The following is a 25,384-nucleotide window of genomic DNA, read 5'->3' on the forward strand; positions in this document are numbered from 1 at the left end:
AGTCTTCCTTCTCAGCAACTAGGGCACCAGAGCGGCAGAGTAGCATGACAGAAGGGTAGGTCCACCTCTGGTAGCAGAGCAGCATAGTAGTCCTTCTTCTGTAGTATCCACCAATCCAGGAGCGTATTGAAGACTTTGGGTCTGTAGATCCAGTATTTATATCCAGTGCCCACATAGAAGTAGAAGAAGTGTCTAGAGAATCCCTTTTGAAGTCCTTGAAGTTTTCTTTCTCCCCTGCTCTGGCTCCATGCTTACTGCATGAACAATGCAGTGGTGCCAAGTCCTTTTTGTGAAGGTAAGCACAGCCTAATCTGTTGTAAGTGGGGCTGTGCCTAGCTCTGTCCCCTGATCCTGCCATTTGATGTCCCATCTAGGCACACCTAATTCCTCTATTGTTGTTGTCTGCTAGGAATAAACAAAGTCCAACTGTCAACTACACCAAGTCACATGATTCAGGAACAGCCTGCAGGCACCAAAAAGTTAGGGCAGGAAATGCCAACTTTCTAAACTTCACAATTGTAGGGTGGAGTGCACTCCGTTTTATCCATATATTCAATGTCATCATTGTTAACAATAGACTGCGTGCTTTCCGGGATCGCGGTCCGCCCTCCGACCACGTAAGAAAATATATAACAATAGGTTAGGGAACGTGATTTTGCTCCCATGCCGGAAGCACTGCTGAAAGGCTTTCTTGCACAACAATTCAAAAGATTCATCCAGTTTTGTAATTTTTTAATCCATTTATTCCAATTCTCAATATTCTAATCCTTTTCCTCCGTCACATTAAAAACCAATATGTATTCAATTCTGATGTGGTAAATATTCCCATCCTAGCCTTATGTTTACAGCAGGAAACATACATAGTTCATCCTCAGAAGTATCATATTCCAAATGCATTTCGGTTGCTTTCATCAACCTTTATCAGGGGTTCACTACAAAATCAGACAACAACATTTTAGACTTCATATTATCAAACGCATGTCATATCGATACACTAACATTATTCATTATGTGATTTGTTTAAAAATAGCTCAACCGGCGCCTTCCCTCTAGTTCCTCCCAACACTTGACTGCACCAGATCAACTCCCCTTCATCTGTATATGCAATACAGTGCCACGTTAAATAACATCTACAAGAGTGTCTCCCCACTTTCTTAGATAACAAAACCTGCCCATTAACTATCGTTCCACACTTCATAAAAATCCCTCTCGTACCTATGTAGCTTTTCATCAACCTAATTGTGAGAATTAGACACTCTCGTAGATGTGAAATACTGCCAATTTTGTTTTCCACTATTGCAAGGACTTGCTCTTCCGTAGGCTATCATTGTAACTGCCTTCTAACCTGTTACAAGTATAACTTTCAATTGGGAACAACCAAAGAATTAGAGTTTGGTCTCTCTGAGCTCAGAATTTAAAAACACATCTTTTAGTGAATGTGGTTTTTAAACTGTGTGTTGGATAATGCCACTTTCAGAAAGTGGGCATTTGCTTGTTTAACCATCCCGTGCATCTGCCTGCCTGTAGAAGTAACATCTGGTTTATCCTGACAGGGGCCTATTTGTGCATTCACTCCAGATAGTCAAACTAAGCGAGTTGAGGTGACACATGAATAGGGCTGTGCCAGGCCTCTCACAATACTGACTCCTGAACCCTGGAGTGTGGCTGGAGCCAAGACCAGACAAGGCAATAACGTGTGCTCTACAAAGACAATCCTTTGACGTAGGCCTACTTCAAAGGCCAAAAGGGGTGTAAGTATTAAACCTAAAACATTAGACTTTCAAAGCACTTCTTTATCAAGAGGAGACTCTGCTAAGAAGAAGAGCTGTAAGGATGAGTACTACCTCTTTGCTGTGCGTTGCTTTGTTGGGTTATCCTGCAGTTGCTGTTTCTGTCTTGGAGAGGAGAAGGAATGGACTTTTGCTGTGTATCCTGCTTGAGAAGTTTCTCAAAGAGATTGTGTGTGCTTTCCTCCTATTAAGAAGTCCCAGGTCCAACAAATACTTCACCTGCAGAATCCCTGAGCTTCACTGATGGGAGTTCTGACCTGCCAAGTGGTGCCAATTTCAGTTCTGGGCCATTGGAGGTGGTTTCTGCTGCAAACAGCTCCTAAAGACTTGAAAATCGACGGTTCGCCCTTCCAGCGCCTGGTTTTCTGATTCATCACTACTATACAGGAAATTTTTCCGTGCTCCACCGCCGTGGACCACCTGCCTGCGACTGAAGAAACAGCCACAGCCTGAGTTCAGTGTACTGTGTTTCCGAAATCCAAGACTACTGCACTGACTTCGACACAGGCCCTGCTGTGTGGCTGAAATAATCAATGCATTGTTTGACCGCAGCTGAAGAAATCAATGCATGGCCTGTTTGCCACCACCGTATCGACATGCAGCGCATCCAGATTTCCACCCATCGCACCTGGGCGCCAACTTTACCACTTCTTCACCTGCAGCCTAGAACCCTATTGGATTTTGATGCATTGCTTTCCCTTGCAGTCCAGATTCAACACAACACTTCTGTGTGCAGCAGAACTGAGGCATCTCCTCCCCAGGGATCCCGGAATTGATGCATCACTGTATTTTCCGATGCATCCCTCCTCTGCGGCTGCTTTTCTTTGTGGATCTTGACTCCTCAAAGGTACTCTGTGTAAAATCACCACATCCATACGGCTCTAGGGAGAGAATTGATTGAAACCTTTAAAAGTCATATTTTGAGTTCTGTAGGTCGTATTTCTGTTGATATCGTTATTGTCATTTTATTTTTCCTATTGCATGCAGTCAGTGGTCTGTGTGAGGCGAGGCTGGCCAGATCAGGGGAGAAGTGGTGTGCACTCCCAAAGTTTGCATAAACTGTTTGGCCAGCCCTCTTGGCTGACCAAACAGTCACAGATGGTCACGAGTAGACCAAAACCTTTGTATTTTCACCTGTAGTTCAGGAGGAGTACACTCAAATGCCAGCCAAGGGTCCAGACCCCAAGGCACCTTTTGGGAATCAGGTCTGACTTAAGCAGAGGCCAGCAGCAGGGTTGAGGCAGGTCCAGGCAGGTCCAATTGTTGCTGGTCAGATGGACAGTTTCAGGGAGGCTCTTGGAGGCTTGTAGTGCCTCTGTAGCTCAAACAGGGGTCCGCTAACAGACCCTTGAGGTCACTCCTGTAGAGCCTCTTGACTCAAGGAATAAAGGTCCTGTCTTCCTTCATCAGACAGCAGGACTGTCCATCTTCTGGTTCTTCCCCAGGTCCCGGAGTGCTCAGATCAGAGGTTTTGAAGGTGCCAAATTTAACACCAGTGCCAGCCTGTGGATGGCAGATGCCACTTTGTCCTAACCTTGTTCCTTAACTCCAAACTGTTTAGGGTAACAACGGGAAGCATGCCTAGGTGTGAGTTGCATTTGTCAGTGGAAGGTCAGGCAGCACTTCGAAGTCACGAGTGGGCAGATATGCCCTGAGGCTACCATTTGAAGCTCAGGAAGGATAGCTACAACTCCTGCATTTGAGAGGAATGCCCTGCCCAACACTCAGGCCCTTTTGCCACCATGAATGGAAAAAATAGACAAACACTGCAAGAGAACCAATAATTTTCATGTGACCATGGAAACTGGCAGAAAGGCATATTTGGTTTAGGCAGAAAAATGCCAAGTTTCTAAAAGCGGCATTTTCAGAATAGCAACTTAAAATCCAACTTTACCATTGAAGAGGATTTTAAATTACACTTCACATGAGGGGAAGAAGCATTTCTCTATCTGTTCCCAAACTGAAGTTATTACTTGTTACATGTAGCAAGGTAACCCAGTGTTCTTCAATGGAAGAGATAGCCTTAAAACAGTGAAAAAGTCTTTATGAGTCATTCACTGTCGAGACATGTAACGCTTACACACCCATGTTCTACTTTTTAAATACCATGCACCCTTCCTGCTGAGGACAAAGACTGGGCCCACCTCACTTGAACATAGAATGACTCCAAGGGCTTGCCAACTATCCTCTAAAGTCTTAGGGTCATCAAAGGCTTCCTACAAACTTGGCAACAGCTCCAGCACCATCGGTAATTCCTGCATTGCCAAGTGGTGCCAACCCAGTCCTGGGCCATTGAAGTGAGCCTTTTGCTGTTTAGAACCATTGATATCAACGTAGGGATGACTTTGCACCGCTGTGAACTGACATTTTGCCCTTCGATGCCGACACAGGAGCTGCTTGAACATATCACCTCAACAGACAGCGCGGCTCGACGACAATGCAATTCTGCATTGTAAAATGGTTCCATGCTGCAACCTTCATCGACGGCACGGATTGGCACTGATGATCCACCTCCATCCCCGGGATCAACAAAGGAGTGGCAACTCCTTGCCTTTAGTCTTTGACACCTACACTTGCTCCATCCAAGGTACTTGGTCATTGGGACCTATCTGAGTCCTTTAGCTGGCCTGCCATCCTCCGTGGATAACCTGAACTTTGGATTCACCGAGGTCTAGTGCGACCTCAAGTAACGTTTTAGCTCTATTGACTTCTAAGCACTATTTTTGGTTTATTCTTTGAAAAATTCATAACTCCAGTTCTACATATTGAATGTTTGCCATTTAGGTCTTGATTTTCTCGTAACATTATTCTCTATTGTTATAAACCTGTGTGGAGTCTTCCTGTGGTGTTTTCTTTGGGTTACTGTGTGTGAAGGTGCCGGCGTGGAACCATTTTACGATGCAGGAACTGTATTGTCGTCGAGCCGCGCTGTCTGTTGAGGTAATATCTTCGGGTGACCCCTGCATCAGCATCGAAGGGCAAAATGTCAGTGTGTTTGTGTGTGTGTGTTGCACAAATACTTTACATATTGCCTCCTTAGATAGGCCTGACTGTTCCCTGCCACCATGCTACCAGATGGCGATCACAGGCTATCTTTTAGTGTGTACTTAGCCTACTCTGACTAGGATTGTGGTCCCCACTTGGACAGGGTGCATACCTCTGCCAACTAGAGAAAATTTCTAACATTGGAGCTCAGCGGTGAGAATATGACTTTTGTTTGTGCAATACCATTTAATAACACATTGTTCACTACAACTCTATCCTAATACCAATTTGAATATTTTCCAATTCTTCTTAAATTGATATCTTTGATTTTTCCAAAAGTCTGTTGCCCAAGTCCCATTTTTTCTGTAATTTCTGTGGCCCTAATTGGCAATGTGGAATTCAAGCTGGCCAATCTTGATATCCTACATTGTGGCCCAGCTCAAGGGGTTATGCCTGGAGAGAAGGGTGTTCAATAATGGTAGTGCCTGCAAGACAGAACTTAAGACAGCCTTTAAAGCATGAGCAGCAACCCACCTGGATGGGGAAAGTAATGTGGAGAAGGAGCCTGAGGAGGAGCAGGGATTGGAGCAGGAAAAAGAGGAATGTCAGCCTGCTGATGTAGGAGGTAACATCCTCCCTGGGATGGAAGTTTACAGCATACCCGAGAGCAGTGTGTGTTAAACCTGTCCCGAGACGAGCTGACAGACAAGAAGGAGGAGAGAAAATAAAATTGGTTCTTACCAAATTGGAAAAAGAACAAGCCCTTGCTAAATTGGAGAAGGAGCAGGCTCTTTAAGAGAAAAATAGCCATAGAAGAATGATAAATGTCCCAAGAGCTCCGCTTAAGAGAGCTCGACATCAGAGCTCTACAAGTGGAGTCCAGCTTCAACAATGGTGGCAGCAAACCTGCAGTGTTCTCTGGTGAGTCCAGGATCAGGGTATCCAAAGATCTGGTGCCCAGCTATGTGGTGGGGTATGAAAAAGATAAATGGCAGTCTATGAGGTAGCTCTGAGACTGCACAAGGTCCTATAGGAGTTTTGGGGTTGTAGTTTGTGGAGGTATATGCCCACGGTGGGGAGGGACTCATTCCTTACACTAGAGGTAGAGGACCAGAAATGATACTCTGCTATGAAGGTCATCCTAGTCAGTAGGTTTGGACAGACCCCTGCGAGAAATAGGCTCAGATTCTGACAAGATATCATCACAGACATAGGTGGATTTCCTGGATTATGCCAGCAAGGCACTGACGGGCTGGGTAAGGGACAGCAAGGTTGATGATTATTCAGGGCTGTACAACTTAGAGTTGAAGGCGCACATGCTTGATATTTGTTTTCCAGAGCTGCTTCAACACCTGGTTGATAGCAAGTTAACTGACCCCAGGAAAGGTGGGGAGGAGGCGGATATCAGTGTCCGTGCTAGGGTGTGCAAGAAGGCATCTGGGGGGGACTTTCAAAAGGGTGGACAAGGTTCCCACCACCAGAGGAAGGAGGGGAGATTAAAAGATAGAGTTCTCTAAACAGGTCTGGTTCTCATTCCCGATCTGACCAACAGCAATAAAACTACCCTGAGAAAAATCAACAGGCCAAGACTACCAAGTGCTAAGAGTGCTTTGAGTATGGATGCTACAAGGGGATCCCAAGTGTCCAAAAAGAGCACCAACTTCCACTCTAGGAGCGGCTAGTGTAGGGCTGGGGGAGTAGTTAGTCCCGGGTAATAGGGGGAAGTTTAATGGGGTTACCCCAGTGTCTCTGGGTGACAGCAAGATGGTTCCTAATATCTATGTGCCCTATAGCACAACAAAGTATAGGCAATGGGTCCCCATCAATGGACAAGGTGTGGAGGCTCTAAGGGATACAGTTGCCAGCATGACTATGGTAAAATGTCAGCTAGGTTCCCCAGAGCATATTATATCCCATACATTCCACCAGGTTGTGGTGGTTTCATTTGAGTGGTGGTAAGGTTTCAGGTCTTCTGAAGGTGCTGTGAGCCCTGCCATTCCTGTGGACTGTTTGTTGGGGAATGACCTTGAGCACACTACCTGGAAGGAAGTGGACGTCATGTGGAGATGCTGGGATTACCTGACTTGATCTGTGCTACGACAAGGTTCATGGCTACCCATGATGGGAGTTAAAAGGGCTATAGCCTTGAACAATGGCCCAGCCAGGTGCTAAGTAGGGGGAAGACAGAGGACATGGAAAACCAGTCCTTGAATGTACTCCCAGTGAGATGGATGGGGTACCTGGGGTGGCCGCCCCAAAGTCCACTGAGGAGGACATTGCTTCCCTTGGTGACCTACCTACACCTGCTAGATGGTATGTAAAAGGAGGACTCACCAAGGAGGAGTTTTGTAGGGTGTTAGACCTGTCAGCCCTTTGGGTGGTCCCTCCTCATCATTATTTATTTTGTCCCACTTTTGCCTCAAACCCTGTTAGTATTTTTCCTTTTTGGGAACCACCAGACTTTTTAGTATTGATGCAGATTCAGGGAGCCATTTTATCTACCCCTGGAACTTCTGTCTGAGGGCCTGGAGCACAAAATGGTGGCCACCTGTGACATCATCAGAACTCACTGGAACCTACTAGAACCTTCTACAACATTCTGGAACCCTGTGACAGTTGGAGGCGGTTTGGAATGTTGGGAAGCTAAGCCAGAGTTGACAGTTGGAGCTGGCAGTTGGCACCTGACTGGTGAAGAGAGAGCAGCAGAAACCTGAAGGAGGAAGGAGTGAGGCAGCAGGGGTGGAAACTTGTGCCTGGAGTGGGGTCCATAAACCCACCCTTGATACTAGTCCCTACTGACTGAGTCCAGCCTGGAGCCCTGTGTGGGAAAAAGCAAGAAAAACCATCTTAAGGACCGGGACAGCAGGAACAGGCCTTAGAAGTCAATGAAAGCAAGAACCTGACCTGTTTATTGGTTTCCCTGGAGTCCGACGTCGAGAAACCTGAGACCTGGAGCCCGAGGTGGAGAAGCGGCGCTGACTGGAAAGCAGACGTCGTACCCGGAGCCGCCAGAGGTCGAGAGAGGGCGCCGACGGAGGTCGTAGAGAGTACCAGAGGTCGAGGAGGAAGTCATCTGAGGTCGAGTGTGCGGCGTCGACGGGGGAGTGAAGTCCGCCCTCCGGAGTCGCCGGAGACCGAGGTGAAGTGTGCCGGAGGTCGGGAGTGGAGATCGCACTCCGGAGTCGCCGGAACCTGAAGAGAATCGTGCCGGAGGTCGGGAGTGGAGGTCGCACTCCGGAGTCGCCGGAACCTGAGAACCGGAGCCGTCGGAGGTCGACATCGAGCCGAGGCCGCCGACATCGAACCGGAGCCGTCGGAAGTCGACATCGAGCCAAGACTGCCCGACGTCATCGAACCGGAGGTCGTCATCGCGCCGAGGCCGCCGACATCGAACCGGAACCGCCTACCGGCGTCGTCAAGAACTGACATTGCGCCGAGGCCGCCGACATCGAACCGGAACCGCCTCACGGCGTCGACACGACTCCAGCGGCGTTGGAGCTTCATAAAAAGGGCAGTAAGTGGAATAGAGGGCGCCTAAGGCCCTGTGGAGCCCTAAGAGACCATCCTAGGGGATAAAAGAGGTGTTAGGACCAGCCTGGGAGTGCCAGGGGTGGACTGAGACTGATACAGTGACCTGTGTGAGAGGTTGTGTAGTTTGGGAGAGCCAGATTCCTAGATTACCCTTGCTCTACCTCAGTTTTAGCCTCAGCCTTACCCAAGCTAGGTGAGACACCCTCAGGCCATCCACCTAACCACAAGCTGTGACTGGGCCAAATCAGCCCATAGTATTTTAAATGTGATCTGATTTTACAAATGTCATTGATGGCTGATATTATTTATTGAGGGTACTGTATTTATTGTATTTATCGAAGTTATTCCTGTAATGTATTTATTGTCCTGAGTTAACTTATTCCTGCACAGTATTTATTCCCTCACAGTATTTATTTGACCTGATCCTATTTATTGCACCTGTAAAGTGTTATTATTTATTTGACCTGCACTTTTTAAGGAGAAGCCTTGTGTACTGTGATTGTATTATTATTTATTTAATCAGCAACTAAGAGAAAAGAAGATAAACACAGAGATATTTTCATAAATTTTTACGGTGTAGAGTCATTTTTGGAACGGATGAACGCATGGTTATTGTGTGGGTATGACGTATGCTTAGCACGGTGCCTGATCCCTGACGACTTGAGCCAAGCTACCACAGTGTGTCTGGGAGAACACCACCACCCTTCCGGTGTGGGAGTGTGTTTTTCTAACATGATTGGTGTTCAGCGGCGGGATTGAGCTGTGCCTACGTATACTTGACAATAACTGTGGGTAGTCCATAGGCCTACACCTGGAGTTTTCTCAAAGCGGCCTTCCCAATTGTGAGTTTTTGTTTTTCCAAATTTACTCTGGTGGTGGGAGGAGGTATTATAAAAGGCACCCCCCTGCATAGCTACTGCAAATAACTGTCCTCTGTTCTGAGTGGGCAAAATGGAATTTGTCTTAGAAAATGTGGAAACCTATACTGTGGCCCAACTCAGAGAGTTCTGTCAGAGAGAGGGGGTGTACTGTCCCCCAGGTGCCAAGAAGGCTGAACTACAGACCAGCTTAAGGGCTTGGGGGGAGGCACGACGAGAAAGCAAGGCTGAGGAGGAAGACAGGGATGGAGAGCCTGACAGCGAGGGGGCTGGGATGTACCAACCTGAAGTGGGGAACCTAGTAGCGGGGCCCAGAACCATTTCCAGGAAGGGCAGCACTGTCTCTAGCGGTGGCTTATCTGAAGCAGAGTTAACTGACCGGAGGGAGAAAAGACAGCTCACATGGAAGTTAGCGGAGCTGGAGAAAGAGAAGGAGGGACAGAGGATGGCTCACGAGTTAAGGCTGAAAGAGATAGATCTTCAGATCCTAAGAGCTAGGGCCCACCCTGTTCCTAATGGTGGCAGCAAAGACCAAGAGTTCACTAGGGAACCCAAACCCTACTTGCCGAAGGACATAGTAGCTAGCTATGGGGCGGGTGACGATATCGCCAAGTGGCTAGCGGCCTATGAGGTCTCGTTAAGGGCCCATGGGGTTCCAGAGAAGTATTGGGGAGGGGGATTGTACAAGTACATGCCTCCAGCTGGTAGGGATGCATTATTGGCCCTCGAGGAGGATGAGCAGACCCACTACCCCACCATGAAACTGGCGCTCATAAGAAAGTTTGGACTAACACCCGAAAAGTACAGACAGAAGTTCCAGGGTAGTCACAAACTGGGCACACAGAATTGGGTGGACTTCCTGGACTATGAAAAGAAGGCACTAGAGGGTTGTATTCAGGGCAGTGAAGTGAGGAACTACGAGGGGTTGTTTGATTTAGTACTGAAGGAACACCTGCTCGAAAAATGTTTCCCTGAACTGCGTCAACACCTGGTGGATAGCAAGCTGACCAATCCCCGGAAGCTTGCTGAGGAGGCGGACATTTGGGCTAGTACCCGGGTGTCCACAAGGGGGACTGGAGGGGATACTCAAAAGGCCGGACAGGGCGCCCCCCAGAAGAAAGAGGGAGGGGAAAAGAAAAAGGAGTTCTCTAAAGGCCCCCAAAATAGTTTCCCAGGGAAGGGAACAGGATTCACCCCTTGGGCTAACCCACCCAGAAACCCTAATCCTGGCCAGAGTCAGCAGCCAAGGGTTGTCCATTGCTTCGAGTGCGGTGGCGTTGGACACTATAAGGGAGATGCGAAGTGCCCGAAACGACCACCCCCTCCCATTGGAGGAAAGACCCCCGGAGTAGCTAGTGCAGTGCTCGGGGAGGAGATGCCCTTAACTAAGGGAAGGGAGTGGGCGGGTGTCACTTTAGTGTCCCTGGGAGAACGGGAGATGGTTCCTAAGATCCAGGTGCCCGCAAATACCGTAAAGTATGGGCAGTGGGTCACCATCAACGGCCAAAGAGGGGAGGCTCTGAGAGACACAGGAGCCAGTATGACTATGGTAGGTAGCCAACTGGTGTCTCCAGAGCAGGTAATTCCCGATGTACTCCACCCAGCCGCGATGGCTGACGGCAGAACAGGCCACTATCCAGTGGCCGAGGTTCCCTTTGAATGGGAGGGGGTTGCAGGTTCACTTCGAGTTGCCGTAAGCCCTGCCGTGCCAGTCGATTGTCTGCTGGGGAATGACATGGAGCACAATGCTTGGAAGGAGGTGGAATACCGGCCTCATACTGAGATGCTGGGTACACCTGACTGGGCCTGTGTGAGCACAGGGTACGCGACTACCCGGAGAGGGAGTTCGTTCAGGCTGGAGCCTGGAACAAAGGCCCAGCCAGCTGCCAGTCAAGGGAAGAACCGAGGACAGGAGGAGCCTGCCTCGGCGTCCACACCCCGTAGGACGGATAGGCCACCGGAGGTGGTGGACCAGGAGTCTGCGGTGGGGGATGTTACCAAACTGGAGGACCTACCCATCCCGGCCGAGTGGCACGTGGAGGGAGGCCCGTCCAGGGAGGAATTCTGCCAGGGCCAGAGGGAGTGCCGTACCCTTGAGGGGCTGAGGCGTCAGGCCAAAGCCCAGGCAGCAGGGAACGTTGAAGGGAACTACAGTGTTTACTGGGAGGATGGCCTCCTCTACAGTGAACCCAAGGCACCCCTACATGGATCGTCATGAGCCTTGGTAGTCCCTCAACGTTATCGAGCCTTCCTTCTGGAGTTGGCTCACGAGATCCCATTGGCAGGACACCTGGGGCAAGACAAGACCTTCGCCCGTCTTGTCCCACACTTTTATTGGCCTCAAATGAAAGTGTCGTCCGATACCTACTGCCGGACATGTGTGTCTTGCCAAGCCAGTGGGAAAACAGGGGTGAAGCTGAAAGCTCCCCTGGAACCACTTCCAGTGCAATAGAGCGTGACGCCTTTGCAGTGGTATGGGCTCTGAAGAAGTTGCGGCCATACCTGTTTGGCTCGCACTTCCTAGTTCAGACCGACCACCGGCCCCTTCGTTGGCTGATGCAGATGAAGGGGGAGAATCCCAAGTTGTTGAGGTGGTCTATCTCCCTACAGGGAATGGACTTTCAGGTGGAACATCGGCCTGGAGTGGACCACGCCAATGCAGACGGTCTCTCAAGGTATTTCCGCCTTAGTGATGAGAACTCCCAAGGGGTTGGGTAGCTCTCCCCACTTTCAGCTGGGGGGGACGCGTGTTAGACCTGTCAGCCCTTTGGGTGGTCCCTCCTCATCATTATTTATTTTGTCCCACTTTTGCCTCAAACCCTGTTAGTATTTTTCCTTTTTGGGAACCACCAGACTTTTTAGTATTGATGCAGATTCAGGGAGCCATTTTATCTACCCCTGGAACTTCTGTCTGAGGGCCTGGAGCACAAAATGGTGGCCACCTGTGACATCATCAGAACTCACTGGAACCTACTAGAATCTTCTACAACATTCTGGAACCCTGTGACAGTTGGAGGCGGTTTGGAATGTTGGGAAGCTAAGCCAGAGTTGACAGTTGGAGCTGGCAGTTGGCACCTGACTGGTGAAGAGAGAGCAGCAGAAACCTGAAGGAGGAAGGAGTGAGGCAGCAGGGGTGGAAACTTGTGCCTGGAGTGGGGTCCATAAACCCACCCTTGATACTAGTCCCTACTGACTGAGCCCAGCCTGGAGCCCTGTGTGGGAAAAAGCAAGAAAAACCATCTTAAGGACCGGGACAGCAGGAACAGGCCTTAGAAGTCAAGGAAAGCAAGAACCTGACCTGTTTATTGGTTTCCCTGGAGTCCGACGTCGAGAAACCTGAGACCTGGAGCCCGAGGTGGAGAAGCGGCGCTGACTGGAAAGCAGACGTCGTACCCGGAGCCGCCAGAGGTCGAGAGAGGGCGCCGACGGAGGTCGTAGAGAGTACCAGAGGTCGAGGAGGAAGTCACCTGAGGTCGAGTGTGCGGCGTCGACGGGGGAGCAAAGTCCGCCTTCCGGAGTCGCCGGAGACCGAGGTGAAGTGTGCCGGAGGTCGGGAGTGGAGATCGCACTCCGGAGTCGCCGGAACCTGAAGAGAATCGTGCCGCAGGTCGGGAGTGGAGGTTGCACTCCGGAGTCGCCGGAACCTGAGAACCGGAGCCGTCGGAGGTCGACATCGAGCCGAGGCCGCCGACATCGAACCGGAGCCGGCGGAAGTCGACATCGAGCCAAGACTGCCCGACGTCATCGAACCGGAGGTAGTCATCGAGCCGAGGCCGCCGACATCGAACCGGAACCGCCTACCGGCGTCGTCAAGAACTGACATTGCGCCGAGGCCGCCGACATCGAACCGCCTCACGGCGTCGACACGACTCCAGCGGCGTCGGAGCTTCATAAAAAGGGCAGTAAGTGGAATAGAGGGCGCCTAAGGCCCTGTGGAGCCCTAAGAGGCCATCCTAGGGGATAAAAGAGGTGTTAGGACCAGCCTGGGAGTGCCAGGGGTGGACTGAGACTGATACAGTGACCTGTGTGAGGGGTTGTGTAGTTTGGGAGAGCCAGATTCCTAGATTACCCTTGATCTACCTCAGTTTTAGCCTCAGCCTTACCCAAGCTAGGTGAGACACCCTCAGGCCATCCACCTAACCACAAGCTGTGACTGGGCCAAATCAGCCCATAGTATTTTAAATGTGATCTGATTTTACAAATGTCATTGATGGCTGATATTATTTATTGAGGGTACTGTATTTATTGTATTTATCGAAGTTATTCCTGTAATGTATTTATTGTCCTGAGTTAACTTATTCCTGCACAGTACTTATTCCCTCACAGTATTTATTTGACCTGATCCTATTTATTGCACCTGTAAAGTGTTATTATTTATTTGACCTGCCCTTTTTAAGGAGAAGCCTTGTGTACTGTGATTGTATTATTATTTATTTAATCAGCAACTAAGAGAAAAGAAGATAAACACAGAGATATTTTCATAAATTTTTACGGTGTAGAGTCGTTTTTGGAACGGATGAACGCATGGTTATTGTGTGGGTATGACGTATGCTTAGCACGGTGCCTGATCCCTGACCACTTGAGCCAAGCTACCACAGTGTGTCTGGGAGAACACCACCACCCTTCCGGTGTGGGAGTGTGTTTTTCTAACATAGGGCACAAATGGAGTGTCCAAATCTCTGAGTGGGACTGAGGCAACAGGCTGAAACTCAAGTAGTCAGGTGATGTCTGCGGGAGTTATCACATTTACTGGGAGGACAACCCCCTTTACAGTGAGCCTAAGGCTCCTGTGCATGGGACAACAGGAGCCTTGGTGGCACCCCATGCTACAGAGCCGCCCTACAGATGCTGCCTCAAGAAATTCCCCAAGTAGGACACCTGGGCCAAGACAAGACCTTTGCAAGGCTTGTCCTACAAGTCCATTGGCCCAGGATCAAGACTACCTCAAATGCATTCTGGAGGACTTGTATAACCTGCCAGGCTAGTGGGATGACAGGTCAAAGGCTTTAAGCCTCCCTTAGCCCACTACCAGTCAATGGCATACCCTTTGAAAGTGCCAGCATTGATATTGTACGGAGTATGGATCCCAAGACCACTTCAGTCAACAGGTTCGGACTCGTTCTTGTGTATCATGCCACTTGGTACCCAGAGGCAATCCCTTTGAGGATGATGACTGCACCTGCAGTGGCAAAGGCCTTGATGAGGATTTTTACCCAAGTGGGTTTCCCTAAGGAAGTTGTGTCTGACCGCAGCACAAACTTCATGTCTGCATACATGCATTCACTGAGGAAGGAGTGTGGAGTAGTCTACCCCAAAAAACAATGGTCTTCTGCTAGATTCAACAAGACCCTGAAAGGCATGATTGGAGGCCTCCCTGAGGCCCTGAGGAATAAGTGTGACATCCTCTTGCCATGTGTATTTGCCTGCAGGGAGGTACCACAGACGGGAGTGGGTTTTAGCCCCTTCAAGCTTCTGTATGGTCACCCTGTTAGAGGAACCTTCCAGGAAGATTCCCCAAGATGTAGTGAACTACATGCTGCCCTTAAAGAGCCAAATGGCTAAGTTGTGGAAACAAGCTTCTGACAACTTAGAAGCTAGCCAGGAGGACTTGAAGCAGTGGTGTTACCAAATTTCAACCACTGTGAAATTGACCCCTGGTCAGAAAGTGTGGGTGATGGAATTGGTGGATCCCAGGGCCCTCCAGGACCATTGGACTGGGCCCTATGAGGTGATTGAGAGGGAGGGTGCAGCTACCTACCTGTTGAATCTCAAGACTAGGGGCTGGCGGTTAACTCCAAACCACCTGTGGAGTTTGAGTTCGGCAAAAACTCTGCCAACCACTAGCAAAGCAGAGTTTACCGACATGCTCATAATTTGCTCACATTGTTTCTCTGCTGCAAACAAGCTCTATGGTTTCCATGTGATCACATGGCCTCCCACGGCAGGGAAATTGTAGGAAAATAGGTCGGATTACTGCTTGGTGTATTTTAGCGCTTCTTTGGTGAGCTGTGTAATTAGGTGTGAAGTTCGGTGCATGGTACTCTTTAAGAGAAGCACTACTTTCCCCATCTTCTTTATGTGTGAACACTTCATCTGGCTTTAAATATATTAAGACGGTAATACTATTTAATTCCCGGTTACTGTGTCCATAATGCACTTGTATAGAACCCAACATACTGTAATTTAGATAGCTGGTTCCTGTGTGACTGGGCCACACATTCTGGAGCAGCAGGTGAATCCAACCAGAGCCGCGATAGGGGTAGCCCTTTTACAGAAAGGTTTGGCTATTCTTTCCTTTTCTCGTCAGCTCAAGCATTCAACCAATTGCAGCCTTCTCTGGGTGGTGCTATCATAAAAGACCTTCGCTGATTTCATCCCATAAACACTCCTTAACTTCTGTGCAACCAATGTGTCAAAAAACAGAAAGGAGGACCCTTAGAGAAGGCGTTCCTTGGCAGTGACAGAGATAAAGATTCACCCTCACTGCACTCTTTAGACTAGAGAGTATCGGGAATTGTAGTTTCTCATCAGGCCGCTCATGGTCTTGTGTATTTTTCTGGTATGTCACCACAAGTGGAGCTGGAGCAGCGTGGGAGCTGCTCTGCACTTCATTGATTCCCACTGTGGAGGGGTCTGGTGCTGTATGTCTTAATGAGTCCTTCCAATTGCATCTCTGTCCTCAAGTCAGCGGTTTGATCTAAGATGTACCCAAGTGGCGGGAAGTGAGTGGATGCCACGCTGGAGGGCTTCAATGGTCTGATGCCCGTGCCCACTCAGCAGGAAAGGGTTGCTGTCTTGGACCCCAAGCGCCAGAGAAGTAGCTTAGGGTCCTTTAACGTCACTGTGATCTGAAGGGCCCCTGGATGTAGCTAAGACTCATTGGGCTAGCATGGACCAGCTCGTTGAGGCTCACACTTGGCGCATGGTTTGCCTGAGCTAACTCTTCTGTATGGGGTCAGTACTCAAGAGTAAGGGTGGGCGTAGTGGGCGTAGTGGGGCTACGTGAAGCAGCACGTAGTGTGCCCAAATCTACGCACACTACGCGCTTCGCATAGCCCCACTACGTGCCACCCACCTCCCGCCCGCCCTCCTTTTAAATAATATCAGCAATGTAAAATAAATTAAATTAAAGAGACTTACCTTAAGCGCGGCGTCTCCGGGGCTCCCTCTTCTTCGTTTCTAATTTCTTCTGACAAATGCGCATGCGCGGACGCCCGCGCATGCGCATTTCTCGCAAGAAATGCGCATGCGCGGGTGTCCGCGCATGCGCATTTGCCAGAAGAAATTAGAAACGAGAAAGAGGGAGCCCCGGAGACGCCGCGCTTAAGGTAAGTCGCTTTACTTTAATTTATTTTTCATTGCTGATATTATTTAAAAGGAGGGCAGGCGGGAGGTGGGTGGCGGGTGGCAGGCAGCTACGCTTCGCCCTCGGCGTGTGCGTAGCGCTGCCCTGCTTCGCCTACTTCGGAAAGTGCGAAGCAGGCAGCGCTACGTACACTACGTGGGCGAAGCGTAGTGCTACGCCCGGGGTTACTCAAGAGAGCTTCTTGGAGGAGAAGTCTTCGGGGTTTGTGGATCCCTTGTGCCCTGGCATGGGATCAGATGTGATTTGGATATCTACTCTACATGTGCATGGGTACTCCCCAAAGCTGCGCTGTCGCCACTTGACTCTGATGTCTGCTAAATGAGGAGGTAAGGAGCTGTGAGGCACTGGTTTCCAGTCCATTTGTTAATGTGTTTATTTGGAGGGACAGCTGTAGAGCCAGTCACACACCTGGAATGTCTTCAGTCAACACACATGAAAACTCACATTGGTGCAGACATGGCTCTGGCTGAGATGGGACAGCAATACCGTTATGTGGGTGGCCAGCCTAGAAACACCCAGCTTGTAGAAATCTGTGGAATTTAGTGGAGTTTTTCAATAACTCAGCAGACTTCTGCGGAGTGAAACTCCTTGAGCTCCGTCCAGGCCTACTCAAGAACCCTAGGGAACCCCACAGAGTGCTCCATATTAAACGCCTGAAGCTGCACTTTGAGAGGTCTGAGCTCACCATGCTGTTGGTGACAGATGGAGAAGAGGAGGAGAGTGAACCTCTCCCTGACCATGAAAAAGAGGGATCATTGGTGGGATGAATCCTTTCTCCCAGCTTAACTCCTGAACAGCAGGAGGAGTATCACTAAGTATTGGGACAGTACTCTTCTCTGTTGTTCCTTATTCCTGGGACTACTCATTTGGATACCCTTTATGTGGACACAGAGGACAACATCCCTGTTAAGAATAAATCGCCCATCAGTGTACTGGCAGATCACCTTAACAGAAGGTGCCAGGAAAAGGTCAGCCTTCCCCTCTCAAGAGGCCACTGTCAGTTTAGAGTGATGCCCTCTGGACTCAAAATGTTCCTGTCCCTTTCCAGAGGCTGGTGAATCAGGTTCTTGCTGGCATGGAGGGCTTCTCAGCGGCTTATCTGGATGACATAGCTGTCTACAGTAGCAACTGGAAGGACCACCTCTTTCAACTCCAGAAATGGCTTTGGGGTTGTGAAACAGGCAGGCCTGACTATCAAGGCCAGTAAGTGCCAGATTGGGCACTTAGGATACCTGGCGGGCAGGGGGAAGGTGCAACCCCTTCATGCAAAGATAGAAACCATCTTGGTCTGGCTACTCCCCTGTTAGAACTGGGGTCTCTAGTTGGCCGAGGTATGTACCCTATTCCAAGTAGGGACCACCGCTTCCGACAGGGTAGCTTGGCGCAGAGCAGGAAGGCGTAATTTAAGAGGCAATGTGTAAAGTATTTGTGCAACACACCCCCAACAGTGACACAGTAACAACACTCACAAAAGCACACTACACCAGTACTTATAAAAATATAAAAATCTATCTAAAAATTATGCAAGATCCAAAAATAGCAGGAATCCAATGTACACAATTAGAAGTTTCCAATGAAATGTTTCTTGGGGACACTGTCACAGAAATGTGCTTGTGGGCTCAGCGAAGGGCGGCAACCATCCGCTACAAATTAGAGGCTCCTCCTCATGTCTGAATTTCTGCAAGAGGCTGAAAACCTAGTTTTGCAAGTAGTCCTCCTTGGTCCTAAGGGTGCCTAGATTCAAACCTGCTCAGCACCAGTACACCCTCCTGGGGGATAGTGTGATCTTCAATTCCGATTAACAGAAAATGCAGTGAAATCGAATCCATGGATGGGCCAAGGAAATTTTGACTGTGAGTTCTGTTTGAGGGGATTAAATGTGCCCTCATAATTGTTAAATGCCCCCTAATATCAGTCAAATTATAGTCTTTGATTACTCGGTCAATAATTTCGGTGCCATCCAAATGATTTAATTATGATCCAGGTCTCCAGTAGAGCAAAGGTTTGACTTCCTTTATCAACTCTCCAAATACACCTTATTAGCTCTCAGGACTACAATCTGCTTTTCATATTTCTGAATAGAGGTCCGATGCAGGTTCTGCTTGTCCTCAGTACCAGAAATCCACTGCACAGCTACCTCCAAATGCTGAACAAACGTCTCAGATTTCTCCTCAAGTTTTCCCAAATAGACTTTAATGCTCAAAGATGACTGCATATGCATCTGTTTAATTTCCTGAGGTTCTTGTTGAATGGTATTTTGGATCTGAAAAGTCTCCTACTCCTGATTAGGTCTAGTATAATTTTGACTTAACAAGATGTGTACCATTCTACCCCCACACAAAAGAATGGTTAATTACTTGCCCCTCTGAATTCTTAATTGCTTCTGGACATGTTGCCTTCTTATTTTTCTCCATCAGTTCCCTTAGGGAAATTGGGCCAACAGTTTGGGTCTGTGCAGGGGGATCAGACCTGGATTTTAGAGCTTGAAATTGAGTAAAATAGGGAGGATTTATTGGAATGTTTGAGTGCTTCCATTGCCTGATAACAATTATCCCAATTAAAGTAATGTCCTAACTGATTTACTATGGGAGGAACACCCACTTGCACCTTTGTTTCAGCAATGACCATGGAAAGTTGTAGAGATCTTGAGAACTTGCTCGAGGCAATCAGTCTCAGGACACTAACCAGTTTTTAATCCACTCAGCTTGCATTTTAGGCAACTTCACAGCTCTACTACTGTGCAAAAAGGTTTTTGGTTCACATCGGGCCCAACCTTTTTCATCTTATGGAAAAAAGTCTGCATCCTAATGGCTTTATGGGGCTATAGAAATGAATCCCAGCTCTGGCATTAACTCGGTTTGCACTCAGTGTTTCTATTCTGCAGTTTCGAAGAACTTTTTAGAGTTTTTAACGACAAATTCTAACAGCCAGGCCTTAAGGTCAAGAACTCTCTGCGCCTTGGATGAGTACCTCTCCACCCAGCTCCCTGATTCAGAAGAACTGAGAAATCCCTCACTCAATCTCCATCCTGTGCCCTTGCAGCATACACACACAACTGCTCTGATGCCTCCGATCTCCTTCATAAGAGTAGTGATAAGGAACCAACATTTTTTTTTTCTTTTTCTCATAGTTTTATATAGCGCGAACTTGACCCGAATCCAATCAGGTATCAGAGTGCTTTACATAGCACCAGTTACGTTACATTAAGACACGGATTCATTCTTTGTTAGGCACGGGGAGATTAAGTGATTTGCCCAGAATCACAGGAAGTTCGGCGTCATTACAGAGACTCAAACCCCAGTTCCCCAGGTCCGAGGTCGAGTGCCCTAGCAGTTAGGCCAACTCCTCTCCCCAAAACATTGGTGACTAAGCCCTAATGACTGCACATCTATCCAAAATCATTGGCTGTAATGAAAACACAATGTTTAATGCATACATATTTAGTGGTGCTAACGTGCTATGCACCAAGCCACCTTAGGTGCTAATCGACCTCACTTCACAAAGTAAAGTGTGGTTTCAACGTCCAAAGAGAGAGAAAGCACTCAAGCACACACAGTCCAGTTTCCACAGGTAGATCTCTTCTTGGTAAAATTCTGTTGAAATGATCAGATCCAGTCCACAAGAATCAGATTCTTCCTCATCGTTTTTTACTTCAAAGGAGTAACCTGCACACTAATGCCTCTTTCATTTCTGCACTCACTCGCTCACTCCTTGTGGTCCCTTCAGCCTCTCCACCTCTCAGGAGCCAGAAGAGATGTTGAGGAAAACATTGTCTACTGATTGCTATCTTATACTGAGGTGCATGCGGCCTGCCAACAGAACAGCAGCTTCGCAGATGACCCACAGTGTATGCGTCATCCTCTTTGCTCCAACTGCCAATCCTAAGGGCGAGTCCACTGCAACTGCGTTCGGCCACCCTGAGGAATTACTGTACGCTTTCTAAACACAAATGCCAAGATTATAGCTGTGGCTCTGGAAGCATTTTTTTTTTTGCCGCAACCCTTTGCTTTTCTTAGTTTAATTGAATTGTAATTCTTATTTGTTTCGACTTCTGGGCCTACAAGTATGAACAGACCCTGGCAATAGACTCAGACTGGCCGCGGCTGGGGGGGGGGGGGGCAGGGGTAGAAACATTGCAGCTGCTTTTGTTACAGGGAGCCCATATTGCAGCTAGGCTGCAAAACCAGCCCCTGATAACAAAAACGGCCCCTGTGGTCCAAAATCTGCCCCTACCCTGTCGGCCCACCGGAGAAACACCCGGTGCCCGCTACGGTCTATCCTGCCCTGAGTATGAAAACCTTATAATGAACTTTAAAGTACCTAAAATATACTATTTATATATCTTATAACTTCTAGCTAACCAGTGGTTGTAAACTGTTCATCGGGTTTCAAATATCAGCAAAAGTGACGTAATGCAAAATTATAGCAACCCCTGCTGAGTATAAAGAGGGGCCCCTGAGTCTACCATATCTCACAGATATTCATTAACCTTGGGCTGAGTGGGTGGGCCTCCTGAAGGGTGTGGGGCCCCAAGAGGGGATTGAGGGCCCCTAAAGGTTTGCCCCTTCCACCCTGGAATTATGCCCCTGCTCAGTGTGGGTTAAAGATCTGGGCATATTGGGTTGCATGGAGTGCATCATGAGGTTTCCTATGATCCTTACGGGCAGGATAATTCTGCACTTAAAAATGCAAATGCATGTAGCGTTGACTTATAATAATATATACTCTCATTGTAGAGTTCGTTTCACCTTCACTAATGATCCATACAGCCTTCTGCTTCCTATGATCAGTATTAAGTGACTTTGTAGAAATGTTTTGTTGTTTTGTGCATTAATGAATTCAACGTTTTTGACCAATGTCTTAGATACGCCACCATAAGTCCTCACTTCTAAGCATATAACAGAGAATGCAATTTTTTTCTTTATTGTAGGATATGAATGAGGTCTCCAGCTTCATCAAAGGCTCCAAAACGGGCTGTGCCATAAACAAATTGAATTACCCACCGTTCACACCACGTAAGTTAATAGTTAAGATGGACAGAGCATTGCTTTACATATTTTACGTTTTCTTGGTAAGGAAAGAAAAATACTACAGTGACTGCTTAGCCAACAAATAATGCACATATATAATGTCTCTCCCATGTATGGTCAAGCTAGTAACAATTGAATAACCCATGTCATGCTTGAAGTATTCACAAATTAATGTCTGTCTGCTGTATTTCTTTTTTCATAATTTTGCCAAAAAGTTGGGTCACTAACCTCCATGATGCAGAACAGCTAACAGCAAGAGGGCCATATAAAGGCAGTTAATTGAAAACCCTTCGGCTCCCTTGAATACCAGTTTCATTCTAATTCATGTTTCAAACACTCAAAAACATGACTATGGTGATTTTTATTAGAGATATACTGTTCTACATAGATGTGGGTTTTCTCCTTCTCTATTTTAAAGGGCAGCAATTCGTGGTTAGAGGCCCTCTCAGCCTCACTTGAGCAAAAGTCATGTACATGACTAAAGATATGGGATTTATTCAGGAGGAATAGCACTCATTTTCCCGCTTTCCCTCACCCCGCATGTTATTACAACGCGGTCGTTACAATGACCGTGTTGTAACAACGCAATACCATTACCCCGCAAGTCGTTACCATGACTTGCGGAGGGGGGCGCTGGATGTTGGAATAGTATGATTTACTGTTCCAACTCCAGTCTGTGCGGACAGTAGGGAAGGTGTTGGATTTAAAATCCAACCCTTCTCCCCTCCCTCCAAAAGTCGTGGTTTCGACTTGCGGGGTAATGGTATTGCGTTGTTACAACGCGGTCGTTGTACCGACCACGTTGTAATAACATGCGGGGTCACGGATGCGGGGTGCGGGATGTTTACCATTCAGGAGGCAAGGACAGGGAGGCATTTCCTTGTCAGGGACACCTCCTAGATGTCATTTTCACAAGAAGTACCAATACGTCCACTCCAAATTCTATGCATACTATCTGTTCTTGGTGCTGTCAGTAAGGAATGTTTTCCAATCCGAATACGAAACTGTTGGGGCTTTTCTCCTGTGTAAAGGTGTGCAGAATATCATCACTGATTGCCAGCAAGATTCATATTTTAATATTTCAGTGTACCAATTAGTAAGCAGACATGCAGTTTTGGAATTTTGTCTTCGATACTCTTTGATCACCGTATGAAGCTTACCATCTCCTTTCGAGCTTATCAATTTCCTTCTAGATGCCTATCCAGGCTCCTTCCTATCAACTGAACTCACTGTCCCAAAAAAATACCCCGCACTCAATGACACAATTCGTAGGCATTTTGTTGTTACATATTTGTGAAAAAGTTATGGTATAACCCTGAAATTCAAGGATAAACTAAGGGAAGTATTATTAAAAAATGCCACGGTGTGTAACAAGTGTGTGCATCGACGCAACCATCATCAGGAACCGTGACTCAACTTCGTCTCCTATGCTGATGACACACAGCTGATCCTCTCCCTCACCAACGAACTCAACGTCAACAGGCACAACTTCCAAGAAGGGATGAAAGTCGTTGCCAACTGAATGAAGAACAGCTGCCTTCAGCTCAACTCAGACAAGGCAGAAGCCCTCATCTAGGGATTAACCCTTCCGCATTGAACGATACCTGGTAGCCCTCTGAGCTGGGAACTACACCCACCCCCACGAACAAAAAATTGGCATCATACTAGACACATCGCTCACTATGGTCCACCAGATCAACTCAGTAACCTCGGCCTGTTTCAATCAATACCCTCCGCCTGCTGCAAAAGACCCTCAGATGGATTCCCCACCCAATCCAGGAAGACCGTCACTCACGCACTCATCAGCAGCAGACTCGACTACAGCAACCCACTATAAGCCGGTGTTACCCAGAAAAACCTCTGCATCCTCCAGAATCTCCAGAATACCGCAGCCAGACTGGTTCTGAACCTCCCCTGGCACAGCCACATCACTCAACACCTCTGCGAACTTAACTGGCTCCCGTCAGAGAGAAGAATAACCTTCAAATCCTTCATCCACGCTTGCAAGGCCCTCCACAATGCCGAACCAGCATACCTGAACAGCCGCCTCCCTTTCCATGCAGCCAAAAGACTTGTGCGCTCCACCCAGCTCGTCCTAGCCAGTCCCATGGCTCCGCAAGACCAATACAAGAGGAAAGTCCTTCTCGTTCCTCACTGACAAGACCTCGAATACCCTACCCCTCCACCTCAGACTATCAACCACGCTACCCAAGTTCAGAAAGGACCTCAATACCTGGCTCTTCAAATGACCCTAGCACTTAGACTGATCTGCTCCCCACCTCCCCCCAGCTGCTTGAGACCCTCATGGGTGAGTAATTGCACTTCACCAACCCTTGATTGATTGATTGATTCTTGGTGCAACCGAAGCACGTTTATATTCGAGAACAGGCTGCAGATTTTTGTGCAGTACCATCTTTAATATGAATTGTGCACGCATTAAATGTGCATCAGCATGCTCTACAAGATGCATGTCCTCGTTGCATGGAGCCTTGACCTCATGCAAATAAGACAAATATTTGCCTTTGGGCTCATGCCATAGAACAGGTGCAGGCACAGAGGAAAAGATGTTATCAGGATGTGCACTTACTGTGCACCACATAGAGGTGGGACACAGTCAGGTGCGCCTGAGGGTGCTCCTGGAGAGTGGAGCATTGAGGTCACAGAGGCTCCCCTGGCAACCCTCTGCAAGTGGTTGCTGTCACTCACTGCACTCATATTCAAGCTGATCTCTGCGTCCTATAAAACACAGGCTGAGTTGCACCTGTAGTGAAAGGTGGCCCAGCAGATTCAAAGAGGCACTATTCCTTTCACTATTGTGGTGTTCCCACTGCAGGTGTGGGTTAATCCTAGATGAAGTAGGGCGCAGTGTTGTAGACCACACCTGACACACCCAGTTAGAGGTGTGCAATGCACAGACAGAGAAAATGTACCTTATGTCTAACATGGCACCAGGAGGCACTGCATGCTTTATTCTGGAGTTCAGGAGTAAACCAGAAATACTATAGCCTTATAGCCCGCCGTAGCGGGCTATACCGGCTGTTAAAGGCCCGCTGCAGCGTTAAAGGCCCGAGCCGAAGGCGAGGGACTTTAACAAAGCAGAGGGACTTTAAAAGCCGGTATAGCCCTGCTACGAAGGGCTATAAGGCTATTAGAACATTCTGCCACTAGAGGGCAGAATGTTCTAACAAAACAAAACCTTCAGGGAGCGCGAGGGGATTGAAATCCCCCCGGGTTCCCTGAAGCCTTTGTTCACAGCCAGAGCTGTGAACAAAGACACATTGGAATGTTGGTGCTCCGGGCTTCTACCAGCCATTATAAGCCCGGAGCACTCCATTGTTTTCAATGGAGCTCCCAACATTCCAATGTTCTAATATAAGATCAGCCCCTCATACTTAGCAAAACCTTTGTATACCAGTCACAATGTGTTCGAAAGTACAGCATGGAGTATGGAATACTTAAACAGCTAAAAATCACACTCTAGTAAACAGTTCTTCTGTTTTTGTACAATGCTTAGTTATATTATGGTGATTCCACTGTTGGTGTATGGTTGGCTCTACACTCCAAAATAGCTTATTGTTCCAAACCTAAATTTATCATACTATAACCTAACTTTGTAATAACGTAACCAGGAATTATACGAAATTGTCAATGAAGGACATAGGCATCAAATAAGAGTTAGGCTTAGTGGTCAAATCTTTAGATAAGGTGAGGTGACTCAAGACACAGCCTTGCTTCAAGTGTACTGTTCCGCAGCCATGGTTTCTTTTTTTGTGTGACGTGTAACCTGCCTGGGCATTGCCGTGG

General features: G+C 48.0%; 1 protein-coding gene across 3 annotated transcripts in view; it reads left to right on the forward strand.

Moving 5' to 3' along the window:
- Window positions 1–25,384, forward strand: part of LOC146785847 (maltase-glucoamylase-like) — a 783,978-nt gene that overhangs the window by 296,687 nt on the left and 461,907 nt on the right. For all 3 annotated transcript variants that reach the window (XM_085635202.1, XM_085635203.1, XM_085635205.1), the window contains one exon: window positions 21,481–21,565. In XM_085635202.1, coding sequence (XP_085491328.1) covers window positions 21,481–21,565 — 85 coding nt within the window. The remainder of the gene's footprint in view (window positions 1–21,480; window positions 21,566–25,384) is intronic.

The sequence above is a fragment of the Triturus cristatus genome, chromosome 11, assembly GCF_964204655.1.
Source record: "Triturus cristatus chromosome 11, aTriCri1.1, whole genome shotgun sequence".
NCBI classification, from domain to species: Eukaryota; Metazoa; Chordata; class Amphibia; order Caudata; family Salamandridae; genus Triturus; species Triturus cristatus.